Below are 26,440 nucleotides of genomic sequence, written 5' to 3'. Positions count from 1 at the left end.
AGGAGTTGCGTAAACATTACCGCAATGTCGTCCTCCAGACCCAGCACCAGGGACCCTTGGCATAGACACCTAAAACAAGAGGTGACTCCTCGTTCCTTCCCCCTCCCCCTGGGATAGTGGTGGTCTGGCCCGGGCCACACACTTTCGCTCGCTAGCAGCGGGTCGGAGATCGAAGGATTGAGCCAAATGCGGACGAAACGTCTTTACAAGGCAGGGGGTGAGGGAGCAGCCCTTTGAGTTCCGCCTCTTCTTTAGGTGCTGGTGGGGGAAGGGGAAACGTAAGACATCCTGCCCTCTGAGCCAGCAGATCCGACGCCTCGGTGCAAAGTGCCGAGAGGACGGCGGGAAAACCGCCCGTCCGGAGCAGGGGACGGGAAGCAGCCAGGAAGCCGTGCGGGAGGGCGCGCGCGCGCGCGCCCCTTTTTCAGCAGTGTGGCGGGGTCGCACGCACGCCCGCCTCGGCGGCTGGGCGCGATTTGCGACAGTGGGGGGAGCGGCGGAGGTGGCGGAGCCGGTAGCTTTGCGGCAGGCTCCGGCCGGGCTTGCTTGACGGCGGTGTGGCGGAGGCCCCGCCCAAGGCGGCAGGAACCTGGAGGGAGGCGGAGGAATATGTCTGAGAGGGAAGTGTCGACAGCGCCGGCGGGAACCGACATGCCTGCAGCCAAGAAGCAGAAGTTGAGCAGTGACGAGAACAGCAACCCGGACCTCTCGGGAGACGAGAATGTGAGTGCAGTCCTGACTGTCCCGGGACCGTGGAGTGGAAGTTTCGGGTTCTTTGGAAACTGCGCGCGGGGCGGGCGGGCGGGCGGCCGTGCGGGGTGGGGAGGGGGGGGGAAGGGAAAAGGTGTCACCTGGCGCTCGGGAAAACGCGGGCGTGTGAGGAAGTCCAATTTGTCTGAGGGGTTCCAACTGGCAGAAAGTTGACGAAGGAGCGGGTTAAGGTTCCCAAGGGTCTTCGAGGTTGCGTGGGACGGGGAGTGTGCCTTTGGGGACTCGACGGTGATTGCGCCTCTGAGATTGTACTAGTTTAAAAGGCATGCTCCAGGTAAGAGATGCTGTTTTCCAAGGAAAGTTGGTGGGAAGGGGCCGTCGGTTAGGTCCTCCTGAAGGATTCAAGGGGCTGTGTCACTGTAGAGCAGCAGTACGGAATCTTCAGGATGGAAAGTACAGATTTTTTTGGGTTGGGTTTACGTGACTGGGGTTATGGATGCTCTTTTCCGTGGAAATGGGTCCTGCCTTCATGTCGATTTTACTGTGGAAGGATCAGACTCGAGAAGGTCGTGGAGGGGAGCCACCTTTGATTAAGGCACAAGGGAGGAGACGATTTGAAAGTTTTTATTACTTAATGTAAAGGGATTGGAAGATTTCAGGCAGCCGTGGTAAAAGTCTGATTTATTTGAGCAAGTGTGGCGATTAAGTGAAGTCACAGTGCTTAGAGAAATGCTGCCCCGTAAAAAAGTACTATACAAGTGTTGTGAAAGGTACCGTGCACGTGCTGTGGTAATTATTTACTTATATTGTGGTTGCGTAATGTAGAGGTGCAGCTTTGCTCTTTTCCCATGATTAATAACTACTCAGAATTTAATGAAAATGTCAGATTTGTTTAGAATGAGGGAATTGTCAGGGTAAAAAAATTAAGAGAAAGCTCATTTTAATTTAGCAGACTCCCAAGGTATATTTTTTGATGCTTTCTCTAGCTATCCATAACTGAATAATTGGTTTAGCTTTTTGGTCCTTTCAAATAGGAACGATACGTTTTGGTGTGTGTTCCTTGACACATTATTGAACCTTTTAGGGGCCTCTGGAAATAAAACTTCCTTTTTTGAGTTAGAATCTCCCTATGTATCCCAGGCTGCCCTTACACCTCTTGTCGTTTTACCTTTACCCAGTACCTAAAGTGCATTCCTTCACCACCATGCCCTGCAGAATACTGTGGATATACAGATGAAGTGTATAAGATTACAAACAAGATCAGTATAAAACCTGTGTATGTATGTATGTATGTATGTATGTATGTATGTATTAAAGTCTGGAGGCATAAAGCTCATTAGTAAAGCACAGATTTTTCAAGATCTGCAGTAATTGTAGCACAGGATGAAATTCTTTACCTGAAAATCCAAAATAATCAGAACTTTTTATATAAAGAACAATTGATGTAAGGAGAAACAGATAAAATGTGATTTTTCCCCCCTTTTAAATTGGGGTCTTATGCCCATCCTGGTAAGATCCTTTTGCCTTCACCCCTACCCCCCCAATTGCTAGGCAAACAGATGCCTGGCTAAATTGATTTCAGTTTTGGAGCCCGATTTTAAACATGTAACATTTAAATTTCCATAAAAATGAATTGTGTACATTTACATTAAATTGCAATCCAAACATTATAAGCCACCTTTTGTGTGTGTGCGTATCACAGGCTGCCCTCGGACTCGTGGCTAGTCTCCTGCCTCAGCATTCCAAGTACTGGGATTATAGGAGTGAGGCACCATAGTATAGTATAGAATATTGTATTTTCATAAAAGGCATTTAATTTTGTACCATTGTGAAGATTGAAAAACATTAAGAACTAATGTTTTTAGATGGATTAGTGATGTTTAAATACTGTTTGACACTTCAATTTATTTTTAACCTTTTATTATATACCAACTTTAGGAAGCAGTAAGACCACAAAGGGAGTGTAGACTTCATGGACTTCAGTGTGACTCACTCTGACAAAATGGTTCCCCTGGAATGGATTTGGGGACTACTGCCCCAGGGTAATAGATGGAAATGTTTGGTTCCAAAGAAGACTTAAGTAGGGTTCTGAGCTAAAGATAAGAAGTTAGATGACTTTCAATATTTCCTGCAGCTATATCTACAGTTGGACAGATTATAGTGTACAGAGTTCAAATATGTTTGTAGTCGTCCTCAAAGTATGAGGTGAAATGTGTTTATACATAATATGGACACTTGTAGGACTTTTAAAAAATTCTAAGTGGCTTGTGTGTTAATTAAGTAGAATGTGCCTAACAGAAGTTTTTCAGAACTACATCTAAAATAAGAGGTCTTAGCTGCTCACAGTGATACACAAGTATAATCCCAGCAGAGGCAGGCAGATCTCTGAGTTTGAGAACAGCTTGGTTTACAAAAGCGAGTCCAGGACAGCCAAGGTTACAAAGAGAAACCCTGTCTCGAAAAAACTAAACTACCAGCTGCTCCTAATGGCCATGTGCCTTTGCTTCAACTTGAGTAGCACTTAAACAAATTACAAACACGATCAGTTGTGTTGAATTATGCGTTAGTGAACTATTGAGTCCTAGCAGCTCTTTAGCAGCAAGAAAGCAGTTAGTTTTTCTCAGCATTTCCTTGTCTGATGGTGGCTTCCGCACAGAGCTGTGTAAGAGTGCATGATGCATTGTATTAGTGTCACTTAAAGTCTAACTTAAAGCCAAAATTGCTTCACTTATCTTTCCCAGTAGTTTTTTCCCCCCACTTTCTCTAGTGTAAAGTATCCACAGGTGTTCTAATGTATAACTGGACTTTATTTCCTAACATTCCCAACTTTAGCCAAGTACATGCCTCCCTTTTTCTCTTTTTGCGCACTTTTAATTCAGTCATTAGCTTTGAGTGTCCTGGACTCACTTTGTAGATCAGGCTGGGCTCAAACTCACATTGATCCACTTGCCTCTGCCTCCCTGAGTGCTGGGAGTAAAGGAGTGGGCTACCATGCCCGGCCTTTTTTTTTTTTTTTAAATAAGGATTTATTTATTTAGTATATATACAGTGCTCTGCCTGCATGTTAGTCTGCCCACCAGAAGAGGGCACGAGATCTCATCTAGATGATTCTGAGTCACCATGTGGTTACTGAGAATTGAACTCGCGACCTCTGGAAGAGCAGCCAGTGCTCTTAACCTCTGAGCTGTCTCTCCAGCCCAATCATTCTCTTTCCATGCGCGTTTCTGTTTAATGACGTTGACCCTGGTTCCCTGCTCACAGGACGATGCTGTCAGTATCGAGAGTGGCACAAACACTGAACGCCCTGACACACCTACAAATACCCCGAATGCACCTGGAAGGAAAAGCTGGGGAAAGGGAAAATGGAAGTCGAAGAAATGCAAATATTCTTTCAAATGTGTGAACAGCCTCAAGGTATGTACAGGAGGCACTAGGCTGTAGACTTCTCAGGGACATGTGTTTTAAAGGAGTTTCTGTGTGTTTATGCTGAGTGCTGTGATCTATCGTATATTTAGCCATGTGAACTTTAGTTCTTGTTGTTCTTTTCTTTAAATGTATAATACTTGAGTTTCAGGCTGATGTTGCTTTATTTGTTTAAGCTTTAAGAAATGCTGTACGTGGTGGTGCGTGCCTGTAATCCCAGCACTTGGGAGGCAGAGGCAGGCGGATCTCTGAGTTTGAGGCCAGCCTTGTCTACAAAGTGAGTCTAGGACAGCCAAGGATGTTGCACAGAGAAACTCTGTTCAAAAAAGAAAAGGTGAAAAAAAAAAAGAAGAAGAAAGAAATGTTACTCTTTATATTCCAGACAACTTTAACCAAAGCCATACCTGGCATTAGTTACTAAAATCTTCCAAGTGTGATCTGTTAACTGGACTCTAGTAAACTTCAACACATCTTATTTTTTATAGTTTTAAAAACATTCTAAACTTTTGCTTGTAATTGTCTTATAAGAAAACAATATAGCCAGGCGTGGTGGCGCACACCTTTAGTACCAGCACTTGGGAGGCAGAGGCAGACAGATAGATCACTGTGAGTTCGAGGTCAGCCTGGTCTACAAAGGGAGTCCAGGACAGCCAAGGCTACAATTGAGAGACCCTGTCTCGAAAAACCGGGGAAAAAAGAAAGAAAAGAAAACAATATGACGTTTTAAAAACTTTTGGGTGTGGGCCAGCCAAATGGCTCAGTGGGTAAGGGTGTTTGCTGCCAAACCTCACAACTGAGTTTAATGCTTGGAACCCAGATGGTGGAACAAGAGAATTGATTTCTAAAGTTGTTCTCTGATAGTGTGCCTGGTAAGTGAGCCTTTATACATATACACACACAAATACAAAATATTTTTATTTATTTGTATTTTATAGGTATTTGTGTTTTGCAGGCATGTTGGTCTGTGTGAGGGTGTCAGATCCCCTGCAGATGAAATTACAAACAGTTGTGATCTGTCATATGGTGAGGGGGTTCCTGCAGGTGTCAGACAGAAGCAACTGCATGAAGAGATGAGAATGGAAACTTCAGTGCAGATTGACTTGGTCATCCTGGATCAGACTTGGGGGAGTCTTTCACCAGGAAGTTTATTGTGGGCATGTTCAAATAAAACACAAAGACTATGTAACCCAGGCTGGCCTCAAGCTAGTTATAGCTCAGTCTTGTGTGCGTTGTGATTGTAGCTGTGAGCTCTGTGCCCAGTTTAACTACTTAAATATGCAGTAGGGGGAAACAAGAAGTAGGAGTTAAATTACTGTATTTTCAACAGCATTTTAATTAATTTACAAAAAAGAGACCGCTGGTGGTAAGGACTTTTGGTGTTTACATGGTTTAAATACATCCATTTACTGTTTTCTAAATTCTGTGGGCTTTTTTTCCCTTTGAGGAAAAAAAAATACATGTATATGTACATATATGTATATATAATCTTACATAAATTTAGGTTTAACTTTGTGAGAAGAACTTTGTTTGCTATATATTTGACTGGGAATTAATAGCTATAATATACAATTATCTTAAAAAATTAACCCTCCCCCCAAAAAAACCCAACCCAAATATAGTCAGTAAACAGGTAGTAAAATGACACAATTCAAAAGATGAAGTCGGACCATCCATGTAAAATTAATTGTATGGTCTTTTGGTTTTTTCAAGACAAGGTTTCTCTGTGTAGCCTTGGCTCTCCTGGACTCGATTTGTAGACTGGGCTGGCCTGGAACTCAGAGAGATCAGCAGTATGGTCTTTCTATGTGCCCGTTCTAGCTCCCAAATAAATGAGTCTGCGGTCCATTATTATAAAAGGCCTTAAGCACTACAGCTGGACATGTTCTCATCTAGTCTAATCTGTCTGTGCTAGCCTGGCCGTCTAGTCACACTCTGCCTGCTCCATCTTTGTCCTCCAGAGACTCTCATAGTGACCTTCTCGGCCACCTCCTCTCTCTCCTCTCTCTGCTCCACCTGGGACTCTCTTCCTGGGATTCCAAGTCCTGCCTCAACTGTCCTTCCCAGTATAGGCTGTTGAGCTCTTTACTGACCAGTCAGATGATGGAGGACAGTTTTTACACTATCCAGATAGTCTTGAGGGGGTGATATTTTCCTACAGTGATCCAAATCCATCCTAAGTTTAAAGATTTCTTAAGATAACTTAAACTTGTCTGTATAAGACTAATAAAAGTAGGGGCAGAGTCGGGCATGGTGGTACGCGCCCATAACTCTAGCACTTGAGAGGCAGAGGCAGGGGATCACTGTGAGTTTGAAGCCAGCCTGGTCTTACAAAGTGAGTCTAGGTCAGCCAAGACAACACAAAGAAACCCTGTTTCAAAAAACTAAAAAAAAAAAAAACTAAAAAAAAAAAAAAAAAGGTAGTGGCAGATATGGAGGGTGATGTGGCCCATTTTCTAAGACAAAAGTTAAGCCTAATAAAATCCATAGCCTTTTGCTTGTCTTATATAAGAGAAATAACCTCAGAAGGCAGAGGCAGGTGCATCTCTGTGAGTTCGAGGACAGCCTGGTTTTCAAAGAGAGTCCAGGACAGCCAGAGCAGTTAAACAGAGAAACCTTCTCTTGAAAAACAAACACACACACCAAAAAAAAAAAAAAGCCCAAAAAAAGAGCAAGGGGACAGAGAAATACCATGCCCTCTGGGCTCAAGAGTTTAAAATGAATCTAACAAAGGATCTCAATTTTATTATGATTCAAAAAAAAAAAAAAAAAAAAGAAGGTTGGGTAGAAATCAGGCAGATACCAGGCTGTTCTCAGGGTACATAGCTGTTTCCTAACTTGTGATGTAAGTGTTCGTTAGAAAACAATCACGCATCTCAAGATGTGGAAGCTTGTGTAGTTTTTTTTTTTTTTTTTATGTTCTTTTGTTTTTTGAGACAGGGTTTCTCTGTGTAGCCTTGGCTGTCCTGGACTCGCTTTGTAGACCAGGCTGGCCTCGAACTCACAGCGATCCACCTGCCTCTGCCTCCCGAGTGCTGGGATTAAAGGCGTGCGCCACCACACCCGGCTGTAAGCTTGTGTAGTTTTAATGTCAGAAGTCATTGTGTGTATGATACGTGTCTTAGACAGTCTTCTCTTGCTATAAGGATACCCTGAGCATGGCACTTCTTGTAAAAGAGAGCATCAACTGGGACTTACAGTTTTAGAAGTTTAGCCCCTTATAGCTGGAAGCAAGGCGGAATGCAGACAGACATGATGTTGGAGAGGTAGCTGAGAGTTTACATCTGGATCCATAGGTAGGAGGAAGAGAGAGCCTAGGCCTGGCATGAGCGTCTGAAACCTCAAGGCCCAACCCAGGGACACAGTGCCTCCAAGAAGGCCACACCTCCTGGTCCTTTCAAATAGTGCCATGCCACTCTCTAAGCATTCAAATATATGAGCCTGTGGGGGCCATTCTTATTAAAACCACCACAGTATGTAAAATAGGGAATGGGATGAATTTGGGGCAGATGAAGGTGAAGGAAGCTGGGTGTGGTGGTGTATACCTTAAATCCCAGCACTCAGGAGGTAGAGGCAGGAGGATCCCTGTGAGTTCTAGGATAGCCAAGGCTACACAGAGAAGTCTTGTCTGGAAAAACCAAAGAAGGTGAAGTAAAGGTTAGTTTGCTAAGTTTTTTTGTTTTCAAAAATATGTTAAAATTTTTCTTATTTCATGGTTACCTTACAGGAAGATCATAACCAGCCGTTGTTTGGAGTTCAGTTTAACTGGCACAGTAAAGAAGGGGATCCTCTGGTGTTTGCAACCGTGGGGAGCAACAGGGTGAGCGTCGAATGGGCAGGTTGTCAATAGTGATGATTTTGCATCTGTTACATTTACAGTATTGAAATGCAATGATTTGAAAATAAATTCTGGATAGGTGGGTTAACAGATGTTAACTCTACATAAGAGTGAAGCTTTTGAAAAGTGGACAGGGTTAGCACTAATGATTAGAAAATACATCTTTATTTACATTTGTTATGAAGCAGATTTTATAGTTTCCTTTATAAATAAGTTGAGTGGCAAAAGAATTGACTGTTTATCATTCAAATAAGAAAGAAGCCTGTACCTTTATTTTATTTATTTCTTTATTTTTAAAGATTTATTTATTTACTATGTATACAATGCTCTGCCTGCTGGTACACCTGTAGGCTAGAAGAGGGCATCAGATTCCACTATAGATGCTTGAGAACCACCATGTGGTTGCTGGGAATTGAACTCTGGACCTTTGGATGAGCAGCCAGTTTTCTTAACCACCGAGCCCTCTCTCTAGCTCTTTACCTTTATTTTTAAAGTTTCACTTTATGTGTATCAGTGGACTGCCTGCATGTATGTCTGTGCACCATGTGCTTGCAGGGCAGGCAGACGGGGTATCAGATTCTCTGGAATTGGAGTTACAGAGGATTGTTAATTGACAGTGTTCATTATACTAAATCATAAGAAATTGTACATATTTATGGGGTATCAGATGATGTTTCAGTACATGTATATATTACTTGAAGTTCTTTAATTAGTCATTGTTTCATGTTACCAAAGATGTTTTGTTACAAATTTAAAAGAGGATAAGCCATAATTATTTTAAGGTTTTTAACTTTAACTCATTTTGAAAAGTTGTGATTTAAATGGATGAAATGTATATTTAAGTGCTTGAAAATAGAAACTATTATTACTAGGCTATTAAATATAGTCTAGTATTACATAAGATGTGTGAGGATTTTCAATGGCTTTGGTAAGCATACAGAGCTGTATAAAGCAGTTTTTGTAATGCTGTGAAGTTATTTAAGAGACAAAGAGGATGTTTCTTTATCTGGGATGATATGCATGTTTTTACTTCTTTAGGTTACCTTATATGAATGCCATTCACAAGGGGAAATCCGGTTATTGCAGTCCTATGTGGACGCTGATGTATCCTTTTCTGAGGGTTTTTGTATCTCTGGAAAACAGTTATTTTGATAAGTACACTAAAACTTATAAAAACTAATTCCATAAAGTTGCTGCCATCCTTCTTTAGCTAAGCGTGTTGTCAGTGGGGGATCCTAGTGTCTCCCTGATTTTGACTTTGTCATGAGGTGGGTGCGGTGGGTGGGTGCAAAATGAATGAAAGCGGGAGCATTAGAAGTCCGTGTTAGCAGTTACTAACAGAGACCTGTTAAACCTTTCACTGGGCAATAGTGGCGCACGCCTTTAATCCCAGCACTTGGGAGGCAGAGGCAGGTGGATCCCTGTGAGTTCTCAGCTTGGTCTACAAAGTAAGTCCAGGACAGTCAAGGCTATAGAGACAGAAAAACCTTGTCTTCAAAAACAAAACAAAACAAAAAAAGACCAACCCAAAACCTCTTGCTTATTGAACATGCTTAGAGCTTTATAATTTTAGTATAGTTTTAGTACTTAACTTAGCTGGCAGTCATTCTAAGTATTTGGAAAAAATTAAGTGTAATTTAGGAAATAAAATATTGGAAAGTGAGTTATGAAAAAAAGTAAGGTCTTAACTTAAAAGCCAGAAGATAGCGCATAGGAGGTTTTTTTTTCTCCTTTATTAATTTATTCTTGTTACATCTCAATGTATCCCTTGTATCCTCCCATTCTTCCCTCCCTCCCATCTTCCCTCATAGGAGTTTTTAAAAGCTGATTGATAAGATGTTTCTTCCAGATCCATTTGAAGAAATATGGCAAGTGACTGACTCTGTAGATGACACAGGAATAGGTGAACTGTGGCCAGGTTAGGAAGATGGAAATGAGCCAACTGTAGGTTCATAGCAGTGTCAGGATAGAGGGTCAGCAAAGGAAAGCCTTTAGACTAACCACTTAGCTTTGTAAATCAAGTTGTATTGGAGAACAGTCAAGCCTATGTGTTCAACTGCTGTTTTGGCACTCCGCCAGTGGAGTAGTTGCAGGCAAAAGAGAGGTATAGTGGAGTGAAATACAAGGAGGGAGCTCATTTGGTATGGATTTTAACCTAAAAGTGACACTGTAAATATTTCTTTTTGAGAATTGGGCCTTGCTGGCCTTTAATTTATGAACATCCTGCTGCTTCTGCCTCTTGAGTCTGGGACACCTGGCTATCATTGTGCAATTTCTGTATTAAAAAAAATAAGCACTTAATATCCAAAACTTTAGCAGTTGTTTGGAAGGTTCATTTTTGTTGTAAACAAGGATATGTTTATTTTTCAAAATAAATTATATTTCTTAACTGGCTTTCTTAGGCAGATGAAAACTTTTATACTTGTGCATGGACCTATGATAGCAACACCAGCCATCCTCTGCTAGCAGTTGCTGGATCTAGAGGCATAATAAGGATAATTAATCCCATAACAATGCAGTGCATAAAGGTGCGTCTTCTGGTCAAAATGTAGATTTTCTGCTTTTGAATACACATCTGGTAAAACTTCATAAAACGACTTTAAAACAAATGCAATCAATATTAAATACTTAATTTGAATGTACCTTGCTTATTTTCTTTTTTTATTACATTTATTCACTTTTGGGTGTGTGGAGCAGGTGTATAATGAGTGTATGTTTATGGAGGTCAGGTGTTGCTTCCCTTCTTGCAAGTGGGTCATGGGGATCCAGCTCAGCTTTCAGGCATGCCAGCACCTTTACATGCTGAGCCGTCTTGCCAGTCCCCGTACTCCATTTAGATTAGCCCTTTGAACCTCCTGGGAAAATTGGATAATGTAAATTAAAGAGTATGTAGGAAAGGTTGATATCCACACACTTTTTGGTGTTTTAGTTTTGTTTTGGGTTTTTCGGGACGGGCTATCTCTGTGTAGCCTTGGCTGTCCTGGGCTCACTTTGTAGAGCAGGCTGGCCTCGAACTCACAGCATTCCGCCTGCCTCTGCCTCCGTAGTGCTAGGATTAAAGGCGTGCACCACTGTGCCTGCCTTTGTTTTGTTTTTTAACTTCTTTCTCTCTTTCCCTTGCTTTGAGAGTCTTTAACAGAAAAGTAACAGCTTTCTCCAAGGGACCCAAACTAAGAGTTGTGGGTTCCAGGGCGCCTTGTAAGGAACAGGAAGGCAAAGCCAAGAACGCTAATAGGAAGGCAGGCTTTACAGTTGCTGTTTTTAACCCAGGGCTCATTGCATCTCAAAACCAGTGCTGTTAGCTGAGTCTTGGCTAACTGGTCCCATTTTCTTTTCCTTAAGCTTGTTGGTGATTTTGAAGTGTAGGCGAGATTGAGAACTACTTTAGGTGGATTTGTTTGTTTTGGGGGCAGAGGGCAGCATGGCTGCATATAGAATCTTGGGCCCCGGGCGTGGTGGCGCACGCCTTTAATCCCAGCACTCGGGAGGCAGAGGCAGGCAGGTCGCTGTGAGTTTGAGGCCAGCCTGGTCTACAAAGTGAGTCCAGGACAGCCAAGGCTACACAGAGAAACCCTGTCTCAAAAGACAAGACAAAACAAAAAATTTAGAACCTTGGGCCTTGCTAGGCTAGTGGTCTACCACTAAATCTTACCCCAGCCTTATGTTTCTTTTAAGGTTTATGAAAGAGAACTTACTGGCTTTTTGTTTGTTTGTTTATTTGTTTGTTTTTGTTTTTTCGAGTCATGGTTTCTCTGTTTAGTCTTGGCCGTCCTGTACTCACTTTGTAGACCAGGCTGGCCTCGAACTCACAGCAATCCACCTGCCTCTGCCTCCTGAGTGCTAGGATTAAAGGCATGTGCCACCACCGCCTGACTAACTTACTAGCTTTTGAGATGAAACAAAATGTTTTAAATTTATTATAGCACTATGTTGGCCATGGAAATGCTATCAATGAGCTGAAATTCCACCCACGAGACCCAAACCTCCTCCTGTCAGTAAGTAAAGGTAAGCTTACAAGAAGCAAATGTTCCCCTAGTTTAGTTTGTTTTGGAATAATTGTTTGAAAGAGACAAGTTGGGTTCTAAGGAAAAATAATCAAAATTAAAAGAGGAACAAAAAGTTTTAGTGGTAAAAAGAAAAAGCCTGTATTAGCATTTCACAAACCAAGACTTCAAACATAAGCCTCTGCCTATTGATTCCGGACACAATGGGATGTGCCGTCCTAGTCACTTACTGCACTGTGGTAGTTCTAGGACCTTATCCTTGTGTGAATAGTTATGTTGCTTTATCAGTACTGAATGACATGTCACCAAAGTAGAATTTTTAAAAAGTTATAATAGTTCACTTCCCACCAGTCTCTCCAATAATGTTAAAGAAATGCTGCATGTTAACTTTTTGAAAAGGGGCCTGATGAGGTGGCACAGTAGTCAGTAAAGCCTGACTGTGCGTGGAACCCGTGAAGGTGGGAGGAGAGACCTGCCTCCACATGCATGCCATGGCACCCACGTGCCCAAACACACACACACATAATGGGAGCACTGCAGCGAAGAGCCATGCTGTTATTTTTAAGAGATTTTGTTTTTGAATCTATAAAATTCTTTCATACACGCCCTGCCTTGTTTTTTGGTTTTTGAGACAATTTCTTATTCTGTATCCCAGAGTAGCCACAAATCCACATAGAGCCTTGAATCCCAGCCTTCTCAGTGCTGAGGTTACAGGTGTGAGCCACTGCACCCAGTTAACATTCCTTGAATGGCTATGTTCTCAGGCATGAACTCTGAAATACTTCCAGATTTTTTTAAAAAAAAAATAAAAATAAAAATAAAAATAGAAAGCAGGCTAGAGAGGTAGCTCAGAGGTTAAGGGCACTGACTACTCCTCCTGAGGTCCCGAGTTCAATTCCCAGCAATTACATGATGGCTCACAACCATCTATAATGTGATCTGATGCCCTCTTCTGGTGTGCAGGTGTACATTCAGGCGGAGTGCTATACACATAATAATAATCTTTAAAAAAAAAAAAAGCATGGCATCACTCCTTGTGCATCCACTGCTGTTAAAAGTTTACCTGGGCTTGGAAAGATTTTGCAGCTTTTCTTGTTTTGTTTTACTGTGTATGGATCTTTTGCCTGCATTTTACTGTGTATGGATCTTTTGTCTGCAGTCTGCACTACATGTGTACTTGGTGCCCAGGGAGACCAGAAGAGAGTTAGATCTCCTGAAACTGGAGTTAAAGTTATCTGCCTTGTTAGTACTGGGTCCTCTGGAAGATCAGCCTGTGTTCTTAACTGCATAACCATTTCTTTACCCCCTCTTGGCTGTTGTAAGCCATTTCTTAGCTTTCTAAAATTTATTCTACACTACTACCTCATCTCTTTATATTTCTACTTTTTTTATTATTATTATTTCTACTTCTTTTAAGTCTGTACTTTAAAAAATATTTCACTTATTTTTAACTTTGTAGACGTGTATGTTTGCATGTGGGCATCTGCATATGAAGGCAGATGGCTACAGAGACCAGAGAGCGCCTGGAGCTGGAGTTAGAGACCATTGTGAGCTGTTTGCTGTAGATTCTGGGAACTGAACTTGGCTCCTCTGGAACAGCCCAACTGCTCTTAATTGCTGTGCCATTCTTCTGTCCATTATATTTTTGTTGTTTGTTTGAGACAGGATCTCTCTCTAGCCTACGTTGGCCTTGAAGTCTAGGTAGTCCTCTTGCTTGGTCACCCTCCCCAAGAGTGCTGAGGTTACAGGTGTAAGGGGAGGGGGATTTTGCTTTCCTCAGTGCCGAAGCTTGAACCTCAGGCTTTAGGCAGGCTAGGTAAGTGTTCTGAGCAACATCCTCAGTGTCTGCTGCAGTTTTTGTTTGTTTTTGAAGCAGTCTCAATGTGTAGGTTGGAACTTAACATTAGTATTCTACATGTGATGTACTTTAAGTTGTTATCTGTCATTATTGCACATAATCTAAATTTTTGTAGCTTTTACATATTCAAGTTTACCTACTAAAAGTTTGCGGTAGATGAGTAATACATTTATCTTAACTTTTTTGTGTTTATACCAGATCATGCTTTACGATTATGGAATATCCAAACGGACACGCTTGTGGCAATATTCGGAGGTGTGGAAGGGCACAGAGATGAAGTCCTGAGTGCTGTAAGTTGAAGCTGGGGTGATGACCTCAGTTTACATAGTGTGATTATCTCCTGTTGAACTATTGTCTTCGTTGAACTATTGTCTTTGTAGGCATATGTGTCTGCTTCATGCAGCTACCAGGCAGTCATTTCATCCGCTTAGCATAAAGACTAACACTGCACATAAAGGGATAGTGCAAGTGTGGCCTGCCAGTTTCAGTTTTATAAAAATGACTCGGATTTTATATGAGTGCCGTGATTATCGAGGAAGAATACTACAGAGTCATTCCTTTGAGTGGGGGTAGGGGTGGTGGTAGGGGTCGGGGTTTGGAGATAGCGTTTTACCACATAGTTCAGGCTGGTGTTGATCTCCATCGTTCAGGCTCAGCTTCCTGAGTTGCTGGGATTACAAGGATGCTCCACCGAATCCAACTTTTTTCCTTTTAATTTAAAATCACCTTTTAATTTCAATTTTTTATTTGAAGTTGAAATGAAGTATTCATTTTGAGGAAGTCTTATGAAGTGCTTATTCTTGTATTTTGGAGTGCTTGTTCCCTGGGTAGCCTGCAAGACCAATAGTTGATGTTTGGGGTTGGCTGGTTGGTTGGTTTGGGTTGGGTTTTTTTTTTTTTTTTTTTTGAGACATGGTTTCTCTGTGTAGCCTTGGCTTGCTTTGTAGAGCAGGCTGGCCTCAAACTCACAGCCATCTGCCTGCCTCTGCTTCCCTGAGTGCTGGGATTAAAGGCATGTGCCACCATGCCTGGCTAGATGATTTGTTTTTTAAAGATTTTATTTATTATGTATACAGTATCCTGCATGTACACCTGCACACCAGAAGAGGGCACCAGATCTCACTATAGACGGTTATGAGCCACCATGTGGTTGCAGGGAATTGAACTCAGGCCCTCTGGAAAAGCAGACAGTGCTCCTAACCGCTGAGCCATCTCTCCAGTCCCCCCCACTAGATGTTTTAATGTGATATTTTATGTTGTATCTTGTTCATATTCACCCCTTTCCCCCAACTCCTCCTAGAGCCTTCCCCACCTCTCCACATCCATCTTTTCCTCCCTCGGCATGAGAATCCAGTACAGTTTGTGTTAGCTGACTACTCCTAGACATGGAGCCTGCACGGAAGTGTGGTGAATACACCAGGTGTTACACCACCGAAGAACTGACTCCTCCCCAAAGCAGGCAGGTGCCAGTAGCTCCTCCACCAGGAGAGGGACTTCATGCCCATCGTCACTGAGCCATGCTGGGATTTAGTAAAGTGCATGTAGTAGATGTACTCTTAATACATGAACCGAAATACTTTTGCTTTTTGTTTTACACTCTGGTGGTGACAAAGTAATTAAACCTTTAAATGGAATATACTAGAATCTGTGACCTAGGATGTACCGACGTGAAACCCAGGTAGCATTTAAGGCTGTAACTTACTTATTGGCACTGTTCTGTTTCATTTCTAGGATTATGATCTCTTGGGTGAAAAAATAATGTCCTGTGGTATGGATCACTCTCTTAAACTTTGGAGAATCAACTCAAAGAGAATGATGAATGCGATTAAGGAGTCTTATGACTATAACCCAAATAAAACTAACAGGTGACAGTTCTAATGCTTTGTGTTGCTGAGAAAGTGTGCTTTCCTCTCCTCACTGTTGCTTTAGAAGCCCTTACTCTAACCTCCCCATATCATTTTCCTGCCATCAGATTCACCTCTTTGAAATGGAATCCTTATTTAAAATGTTTTCAGTCTTATTTGAGTTGTTTTTATCTAATTTGGTGGCACATTTCACCTGTTTTTGATTTATGTATGCATGTTCTTAACTCATTATGTTGAAAGTATAAAAGTTTAAAATTGAACAGCCTGGGTGTGGTGGTGCACGCCTTTAATCCCAGGACTCAGGGAAGCAGAGGCAGGAGGATCGCTTAGTTCGAGGCCAGCCTGGTCTACAAAATAAGCCCTGTGTAGCTAGGGCTACACAGAGAAACCCTATCTCGGAAAAACCAAGACTAAAATCCTTTCCTGCTGGGCATAGTGGTGTGCGCTTTTAATCCCGGCACTGAGGAGGCAGAGGCAAGGGCATTTCTGTCAGTTGGAAGAGTGGATGCTAGCCTGGTCTACAGAGCAAGTTTCAGGCCACTTAGGACTATGTACATAATGAGATCTACATAATGGATATTATTTTCCTATAAATAATGCTTCCTTCACTAAATAGAGAAAATTCAAGTTGTGGAGTCTTGTTCCATAATACCACGGGCTAGAGAATGTGTATTATTGACATGCTTCAGTTGTTTCTCTTGAAGCATTTCAGGTTTTACAGAACTGCCTTCTTAGTACCTACTGGGTTGTCAGTAACACTTTCACTATAAACATGTTTACATGTGTTATACTTTGACCATAAGCATCATATTAAATATGTTATCTTTTAATTTTATTTTAGCAAAGAGTTTATTTTCAGGGTTTTAAGTCAGATTAATAGGTTAATTTTGCAAGCTTTCGTAAACAATGAAACATATTTAACATACATTGGCTTTTAAGAATTAATACAATTTCAACCTGTCAACATCAGGTACAAATTATATTTCACAGAGTTGCCCCGGTCTTTTTGAAAGGGTTCTAATTTATAATTTGCATTTGACTAAAAAGCAATTGAAGTTGTAATAGTTAAGAATTCATCTCAAAGCCGGGCGTAGTGGCACATGCCTTTAATCCCAGCACTTGGGAGGCAGAGGCAGGCGGATCAGTGTGAGTTCGAGGCCAGCCTGGTCTACAAAGTGAGTCCAGGACAGCCAAGGATACACAGAGAAACCTGCCTTGAAAAACCTTTATTTAAAAAAAAAAGTCAAGATGGATTGATGAGATGGGTGCGAGCACTTGCTGTAAAAGGGAAATGACCTGAGTTCAAATCCCCAGCAACCATGTAAAAGCCTGGTGTGGTTTTGACCTCCCTGTAAACCCAGGCCTAGGGAGTGGAGATTGCTAGCCTGGAAGCCTAGGAAGTTACTAACTTCAGCTTCAGTTAAAGGTGGAGAGCGATATAGGAAGCCGCCTGTGGTCCTCCTCTGGCCTGTACATGCACATTCATGGGCACAGGTGTACACACGTGTTTGTGTCCAGTCATTGATAGGATTTTACCATCTTAACAAGACATCTAGACTTTGAATTAGTTTTAGAAGATGAGCTTAACCTGCTTTTTTATACATGAGGGAAAGGGGAAAGGAAAACATGGTCGCCTCAGATAATTAATCACAATCACTGTTTTATAATTAATATAAAAGGTGAATAACAGGGGTGGGTGGGGCTTTGGTTGAACATTTGTCCAGCAAGTGTGATGCTGTGGGAGGTGGTCCCCTTAACAAAAGAAAAAAAAAACACCTAGGCCATAGAATCACTTACTAGTTTAGAAGTTTTAGGTGTGCTTTTAATTTACCACCTCCAGAATATCTTTTTTTTTTATTAATTTCTCACAATTATGTTAGCAAAAATGGAGGTCAGGCTGGGCGGTGGTGGTGCACGCCTTTAATCCCAGCACTCGGGAGGCAGAGGCAGGTGGATCGCTTTGAGTTCGAGGCCAGCCTGGTCTACAAAGTGAGTCTAGGACAGTCAAGTCTACACAGAGAAACCCTGTCTTGAAAAAACAAACAAACAAAAGGAGGTCAGAGGACAAGTCATTTCTCATCTTTTACCCTCACGTGGGTTCCAGACATTGAGCTCAGGTCAGGCTTGTGTAGTAAGTGCTTTTCCATCTCACCCACCCCAAGTTTAAAAAGGAAAGTAAAACGTATTGGAAAAAGAATATGAAAGAAAATAAAAGTGAAAAATGGATACTTTAGATCTAAAAAGCAGATTAAGTTGTATACTTTATTTAGGAACATAGAGAAATCAGTAGTTATATTTTAGGTTACAGAGTTTTAAAAATTGAACTGGAAAATGGAGCTCAATTGGCAGACTGCTTGCCTGATGTGTGAAGGTTTGAGCCTGAGCACTAAAAAGTTTATAATTCCAAACCGAGAAAAGCAATATGATCCTACTACAGTTTTTTCTTTTAACTTTTACATTTCCATTCTTTCAGGCCATTTATTTCCCAGAAAATCCACTTTCCTGACTTTTCTACCAGAGACATACATAGAAATTATGTGGATTGTGTGCGATGGTTAGGCGATTTGATACTTTCCAAGGTACGGAAAACTAGAATTAAGTTGTACTTGCATTGTGTGTGTGTCTGAACTCTGCAGGAAACAGTTAAAATCAATAGCAAATAGTATACGTGTAAAGTCTTATACTTTGGCAGATCTGCAGACCCATTTAAGGAAAAAGAAGCTCAGTAGAATGTAGTTCTTTATGCTCTAGTAAGAAGAAAAGCAAGCCTGGAAGGTGCGGCTGTCTGAGAATCAGCGATGCTGAAAATAATAACTAAAGCCAAGAGCAATGCTTTTGTGTTTTCTTCAGTAAATCCTTATTCGCAAGAACAGGTGGCTGGAGTTCGTTGCTTACAGGCTACAGTTTGCTCACATATTCTCTACCTCGGTGGATACAGACACACAGTTCTCTGCATCCACATCTCCTAATTCAGTCTGTGGTGGTCAGAAATATGTGAACAAAAGTGTTTCATCTGTACTGAAAATGTGCAAAGAATTTTCTTGTCATTCACCACAATGCAGCTACAATATACATGTGCATTGCACTGGGTTTCATAAACATAGAGTTGAAAGTATGGAAGACGTGGCACACACAGTATCTATTGCAGTAAGGTCCTTGAGCCTTCCGTGTCTGCAGCAGTTCTTTATGCCTTGCTGTGCTTAGTTTGGCCTTTTGTAATTGATCATCTAGAGGCGTCATTGGTGATGCTACCTGAGCTTGTAGGCTTGTCAGAGTTGGAGAGATCCTGCCTGGCTTCTTAATGTACATGCCAGAGTGTTTCATATTTTCTTAGGTAGAACCAGCCTAGTTTGATTTTTTTCTCCCCCCTTCTCATTTCTTTTTGGGTCGAGGTTTACTGTTGTTGGTTCCATTTTTCCCTCCTCAAAACAACTTTTAATCTTGAAGTAGACTAACAGGAAGTTTTAAAGGTTCAGTATGACCATCACCTACTTCTCTCAGTAGTTACATTTTTATTATATATTTTTAAATTTTTATGTATAGGTTTTTGTTTGCATGTATCTGTGTACATGTGTATATGTGTGGAAACAAGAATATTGACATGCTGTGTTTAGTTCCCTGTCATTTTGTCACATGAACTTTGTCATTTCAATAATGCTACATACAGTTGGGGGTTGTTTTTTATTTTATTCGATAGGATTCACTGGGAATCCATCCAAGTTGCTGCCTGTAAAGTAGTTCCTATTTTCCACTGCTAAGAAGTATCCAATGGTATTGCTGTTAATCACTATTAATCAGTTAATTTTTATGTATTTGTTTATTTATTTGGGGTAGAGTCTATGAAGCCTTGGCTGGCCTGAAATTTGCTGGGTAGACCAGGCTGGCCTCAAACTCTTGTCTGCCTCTGCCTCCCGAGTGCTGGGATTGAAGGTGTGGGCCACCATGCTCAAGATTCGTATACTCACTTATAATTGGACACTAGCCCAACAGGGATGTCCCCTGAACGTCTTCACTTACCAGGAGATTGGAATAGGTACGGGGACCTCCTATTGGGACTCTAGGTGAGAAAAATACGGGAGAATAGGGAAATAGAAGGATCCAGAGGGTCCTAGAAACCTACAAGAAAGACATCATGTTGGTCGGATATGGAGCCAGGGGAGTCTGTTGAAGATACTGCACCAACCAAAGACAATACATGCAGTAAATACTGAACCCCTACTCAGATCTAGCCAAGGGACAGGACATTATTCACAGCCATGTGGAGAGTGTGGACTGACTCTGACATCAACTCTGATGCCCCATATTTGACCACTTCCCCTTGGTGGGGAGGCCTGGTAGCACGCAGAGAAAGAATAGGAAGGCTACCAAGATGAGACTTGGTAGGCTGTGACCATAGGGTGGGAGAAGAGGTCACCTTCTGTCACAGACCTAGGGGAATGGGAACAGGGTAAAAGAGGGAGGAAGGGAGGGAGGAACAGGAAGATATAAGCAAGGGGATAAAAATTTAGATGTAATTTGAATAAATTAATTAAAAAAGGAAAAAAAATCAAGATTCATCACAGTTACTTTAATACAGTATTACTGGCTGTATTTGTTTTCAGTTTGGGGTGTACGGGATTTGGTGTGGACTTTATTGTTTAGAGCAGTTGTTGGGTAATGAATGGTTAAAAGGTTTTTTTTTTCTGTTTTTTTTTTTTTTTAAGATTTATTGTTTATGAGTGCTTTATCTGTAGAAGAGGGCATCAGATAACATTATAGATGGTTGTGAGCCACTGCGTGGTTACTGAGAATTGAACTCAGAACCTCTGGAAGAATAGGCGGCACCCTTAACCACTGAGCTATCTCTCTAGCCCCATGAATGGTTAAGTTTTAAAGAAACTATCAAACTATTTTTCAGAGTGCCATTTTATACTCTAACCAGCAATGTTTGAGAGTTCCAGGTCTCTTCTATCATTGCCAGAATTTAGTATTACCATTATTTTTACATTTTCCAGTAGATGTGTAGTGAAACTTCATCATGGTCTTGGTTTGCATTCACTGCTAGTGATTTTGTTGAGCATTTTTTCATGTGCTTTTATTTATACCTTTATTAGGTTTCTCTAAAGGAACAGGCCGTATAGAATGAATATGTATGTATATATGGGATTTATTAGCATGTCTTCAGGCTGTGATTTAGCTAACCCAACAATGGCTGCCTATGACTGGAAGGTTCAAGAATCCAGTAATTGTTCAGTCTACCAGGCTAGAGATCTCAGCTGGTCTTAAGTATACAGCAGAACCCCAAAGAGCGCCAGTGAAGGGATGAGCCTGCTAGCAAGAGAACCCCGTGAGAAAGCTTCCTTCCATGCCCTTTATGTAGGCTGCCAGCTGACGATGTGGCCCAGATTAAAGGTGGATCTTTCCAGCTCAGGGGCAGAGTAGAAGTGAGTCTTTCTACTTGACATGATTTAAGGGGTTCCCTCACAGCTGTGCCCAGCCATTCTGGTTTTGGTTAACTCCAGATGAAGTCAAGCTGACTCCCAAGAACAGCCATCACACCACCCATATCCTTTTGGGGATCTCTTTGAATCTTTAACTGCTTTTCTAGTTGGATCAGTGTTTTGTTTTACTTTTAGTGTTGAGTTCTGAGCCTTCTCACCCAGTGCTTGGAGAAAAAATATATTTGCCTTTTCTCTGGCTTCCATGGCTTCTGATATGAAATATTCTGTCATTACTCCTCCCCGCTTTCTGTATTAACTGTATCTATGTTCTTCCGTCCTAACTGCTTGCGAAGTTTTCCCTTTTAGCCAGATGTGGTGGCGTAAGACTGTAGTCCCAGCACTTGGGAGGCAGAGGAAGGTGGATCTCTGTGAGTTCAAGGACTGCCAAGGCTACACAGAGAAACCCTGTCTAAGGGGCAAAAAGGTCTTAAAGTTTTCCTTTTCCTTTAGTTTTCAGATTGACTAGGACTTTAGTTTGAAGTCTGAGTATGATTTGGCTAGATGGGACTTTCTTTAATTTACCTTATTTGTAGTTCATTAGTCTTGAATCTGTAGCAGATTTATATATTTTATCTCATACTTTGGACTACATGACTAATGATTCAGATTTTTTTCAGCCCTCATCTGTTCCCATTTTGAGACACTAACTTTCATTATTATTATATTAATATAATAGTTTTTTTGTTTTTTTGTTTTTTTGTTTTTCCGAGACAGGGTCTCTCTATGTTAGCCTTGGCTGTCCTAGACTCACTTTGCAGACCAGGCTGGCCTCGAACTCAACAGTGATCTGCCTGCCTCTGCCTCCCAAGTGCTGGGATTAAAGGCGTGGGCCACTACGCCCGACTATAATAGATATTTTTTACACATACCCCACAGTGCTGATCTTATGTTGTCCATACTCTAGCACTAGGTTTTTCTTGTTGTTTGGCCCCTGAAATGACTGTCTTTCTTCCTTCCTTCATCTGTTTCCTTTTTTGTTAGATAATACTCTACTGGGTTGTCTTTACAATTTTTGATTCTCGTCTCTCTTGTTGAGCACATCAGTTAAATTTTAATTCTGTTTACTGCATTAGTTGCTTGTTGGTGCTACAAAATGCCTGACAAGGACTGGAGAGATGGCTCAGAGGTTAAGAGCGCTGCTTATTCTTCCAAAGGTCTTGAATTCAATTCCCAGCAACCACGGGGTGACTCACAACCATCGGTGATGAGATCTGGTGCCCTCTTCTGTCGTGCAGCCTACGTGCAGTCAAAACACTGTATACTTAATAAATAAATACATGGGAGCTGGAGAGATGGCTCAGTGGTTAAGAGTGCCGCCTGCTCTTCCAAAGGTCCTGAGTTCAATTCCCAGCAACCACATGGTGGGTCACAACCATCTATAATGTAACCTGATGCCTTCTTCTGGCCTACAAGCAGACAACACTGTATACATAATAAATAAATCTTTAAAAATAAATAAATAAATACATAAATAAATAAATCTTTTTTTAAAGTTGTTTTTTAAAAAGCCTGACAAAATAATTTAAGGAAGAAAGGGCTCATTTTGGCTGCAGAAGGCCTGTAGCAGGAGTGTGAGGCAGCTGGTTTCATGCATCCTTGTTCAGAAAGAGTAGTGAATTCTGCTGCTCATTTCACTTTTTGCTTTTTATTCAGCTCCCGGCTTCCAGCCCATGGGATGGTGCGCCACATACTGGCGGAGGGGCGACACCTCAGTCACCCAGTGTGGAAAACCCTTACCACATTGGGCTCTTTTTTTTTCTTTTGGTTTTTCAAGATGGTTTCTCTGTGTAGCCTTGGCTGTCCTGGACTGATTTGTAGACCAGGTTGGCCTCGAACTCAAAGAGATTTACCTGCCCCTGTGCGGGGATTACAAGTGGATGCTCCACCACACCAGGCTTGTGTAAGGGCATTTGTTTCCATGACAATTCTAAGTCCCAAGAAGTTGATAATCAGGATTAGACATCACATCTGTAATATTTTTACTGGGACCTGAATGTTTTGAATATCAGAAGACTCTGGAGACACTTCGTTTTGTCATTCACCCAGCCATTAATTTGTTTTATCATTTGTCATCTGATGAATATCAAACCCAGGACCTCACACCTGCTAGGCAAGCAATCTGCTTTGAAGCCAGCCCCAGGATCTTCTTGGGGTCCTCTCTTGTTAGCAGGCTTTGTTTACTTTCTTCTCAGTTGTGGAAGGGAACATTGCAGCACGGCCTTGCAGGTTGCCAGGTGAAGGTAGGCGGTCAGGCTTTCCTCTACACCTCATCTGATACCACCTTAAAGGAGGTGAGGGGAATGCCTTGTCACTGCTTGCCTAGTGGCCTCTGCTGTGATGTGCTTGCTGCCAGTCGTCCTCTGGTACTAGCCAGGCCAGTGAGTTAGCACATTACTACAGAGGATAAAGAGAGGCAGGAATCTACTTGTTAAGACTTAAGCAATGGTTTCTCAAAAGCAGGTTCAAATGTCACTTAGCATTAGGATTTTCAAGTCTGAAGAAAGTAAAGAAGAAAATTGTGCTCTTCCCATGTTAATCTTTCTGTTGGCTTATGGTTAAACTGTTTAAATGCAAAGACCCTATAGGCTGCCATCTGTGACTGCGTAGACTGCCCTAAATGAAGATCTCTAGGTGCTGTTGAGGTTGCCCAGGCTTGGAGGAGAGATGGGTTTTGGGAGTTTTATTGTTTTGTTTGTTTGTTTGTTTGTTTTTGTTTTGGGGGGCTTGGTTTTTGGTTTTTTGAGACAGTTTCTCTTGTCTAGCTGTTCTGAACTCACTTTGTAGACCAGGCTGGCCTTGAACTCACAGAGGTCCACCTGCCTCTCCCTTCCAAGTGCTGGGATTAAATGCATGAGCCCCACCACACCCGGCTAGGAGGAGAGGTTGTTAATGAGAAGTTTAGCAGCATCGCTGACTTCTGTCAAGTAGAGGGCACACACATTGCCAAACATTTGGTGTATGGAACACTGTAGAAGTGGTTGAAATAATGGCCACAGGGAGATTGTATAATACATGGCCTATTCCTTTCCCCACGTCTTGAGGTACTTTAAAACATGGTTCTTAGAAACCCTGTCTGAAAAAAACAAAAACAAAAAACAAACATACAGTTCATTCAGTGAACTAATCAGTTTCCTATGCTGACTTCTACGCATCCACCATGTGGATCCCACACTGGGTGAAGCTTTAGTAGTTAACTAGGTACAGGGAGACACTCCTGGTTACATGTGGATTGGGAAACAGGAAATATGAGCGAACCCCAGTGGCCAGATTTGAAAAGCCTCTTATTTTTTGTTTTTTGTTTTTTGAGACAGGGTTTCTTTGTGTAGCCTTGGCTGTCCTGGACTCTGTAGGCCAGGCTGGCCTCAAACTCACAGAGATCTGCCTGCCTTTCTCTGCCTCTGCCTCCTAAGTGCTGGGATTAAAGGTGTGAACCACCACACCCATCTTTTCCTAATTTTTTATAGCAACTCTTCAAGTCTGGGGAGCAATATGTTTAGAAAGGAACTGGAAGAGAAACTATTTCAAGCAGTACAGTTCTTCTGTTTTGTTTAATTCTATTGCTAGTGAAATTTCTTGTCTTTGGATGTAGAACTGGACTTGGTAAACAGTCAGTTTATAGTCTTGGAAAGCAGACTTCTTGCTATTCTAAAATAGTAAAATTTTATTTTTATTTTTGAAATTCAGTTCTAATATGTATCTCTTATTTCTCTTTCAGTCTTGTGAAAATGCCATTGTATGCTGGAAACCTGGCAAAATGGAGGATGATATAGATAAAATTAAACCTAGTGAGTCTAATGTGACTATTCTTGGGCGATTTGATTACAGCCAGTGTGACATTTGGTACATGAGGTTTTCTATGGATTTCTGGCAAAAGGTAGCACATACTTTTACATTTGGGATTGTCTTGTAAAACACTGTAGTTCTAGCCTTTTCTGTTCTGTCTTGATGCTCCTCCTCTCACACTGGTGGTGGTTCTGACCTGTGTCAATTGCTTTGGCTGCCTTCCTGGGTCCTTGCACATTATCTGCAGTATTATAAAAGAAATGAGCAGTTAAGTGTTCCTAAAACTTGTTCCCAAGGTACAATATTTTAATGTATTTATCATCTCACATAGCCCTTTTCTATAAAAACAGAAACATTAGCATGGAAGGTAAAATAACTATTATCTAAAATGTTAGAGGACTCCGCTGCTGTGATTTTGTTAGGCAGATTAACTGAATGTTTAACAGAGCTCTGGAAGAGCATCACACTGGTAACTCTTACGGTAGAAGAAGAGTCCCATACCTGTGGTCAAACTTACGCCAGCCACGAAATGTTGCAGACGAGAGCCTTATTTTCTCAAGATGCCAAGGAAATATTAATTGTTCTTATTCTACTTACAAATCAGCAACATAGATGCAAAAACTAGTCAAGTGGGCCATCAAGTCTGCCCTGAGGCTTCTCTAAGCAAAGAAGTTGTCTAGGATTGCTGGACTGCCTTAGAGCCTGGTGCAGTATTGATTTTGTGTTTTCTACTATATTTACACAGATGCTTGCATTGGGCAATCAGGTTGGCAAACTTTATGTTTGGGATTTAGAAGTAGAAGATCCTCATAAAGCCAAGTAAGTATAGAAATTTCTGAAATGTTCTATGCCTGACTTGAATCATTAATTTTTGTGGTGCTGGGGATCAAACTCAGGGCCTTATACATGCTGGGCCCAATCATTCAACACAAGTTTCAGAGTTAAAGTATTTTTAAAAAGTATTTCAATTAACTTATAATTAATGTTTCAGTTAACTGTTATAACGGTGATGAAACCTGATGAAGTTTGAGATGAATTCTTAATGAAGATAGGCTAGTCTTAAACTACATTTTTTTTCATTTGCTCTTTAAGGTAAATATTGTTATGTGTGTTACTTAACCTCTTGTCATGTTTTTCCCTAGATGTACAACATTGACTCATCATAAATGTGGAGCTGCTATTCGACAAACAAGTTTTAGCAGGGATAGCAGCATCCTCATAGCTGTCTGTGATGATGCCAGCATCTGGCGTTGGGATCGACTTCGATAAACTATTTTTTCCTAGTAAAAGTTAGACTATGTTGTCTGTGTACACTAGAGTTAATGTATCTTGCTAGTAAGGGCACAATAGAGCAATTAGACTTGTTTTTCAGCATTCAATCAGGCTGAGCTGAATGTAGTGATGTTTACATTGTTTACATTCTTTGTACTGTCTTCCCTGCTCAGACGTTACTGCTTTTAATAAAAATTTATTTTTGTAAA

General features: G+C 41.4%; 1 protein-coding gene across 2 annotated transcripts; it reads left to right on the top strand.

The window, feature by feature from the left end:
• EED (embryonic ectoderm development) lies at positions 1-26,440 on the top strand. Of its 2 annotated transcripts, none has more exons than XM_084771990.1 (12): positions 1-723; positions 3,973-4,125; positions 7,859-7,951; positions 9,008-9,073; positions 10,372-10,497; positions 11,893-11,974; positions 14,030-14,121; positions 15,563-15,696; positions 18,170-18,275; positions 24,892-24,961; positions 25,705-25,778; positions 26,102-26,440. In XM_084771990.1, exons 1-11 carry the CDS (start codon positions 610-612, stop codon positions 25,770-25,772), a joined length of 1,104 nt encoding a protein of 367 aa, XP_084628116.1. In that variant the 5' UTR covers positions 1-609; the 3' UTR covers positions 25,773-25,778; positions 26,102-26,440. The 2 variants fall into 2 exon arrangements, with proteins under 2 accessions (XP_084628116.1, XP_084628115.1); XM_084771989.1 differs by having other exon boundaries at positions 90-723; positions 24,892-25,050.

The sequence above is a fragment of the Acomys minous genome (assembly GCF_964271855.1).
Source record: "Acomys minous genome assembly, chromosome: 2".
NCBI classification, from domain to species: Eukaryota; Metazoa; Chordata; class Mammalia; order Rodentia; family Muridae; genus Acomys; species Acomys minous.
This window is presented reverse-complemented; position numbering and strand designations above follow the sequence as displayed.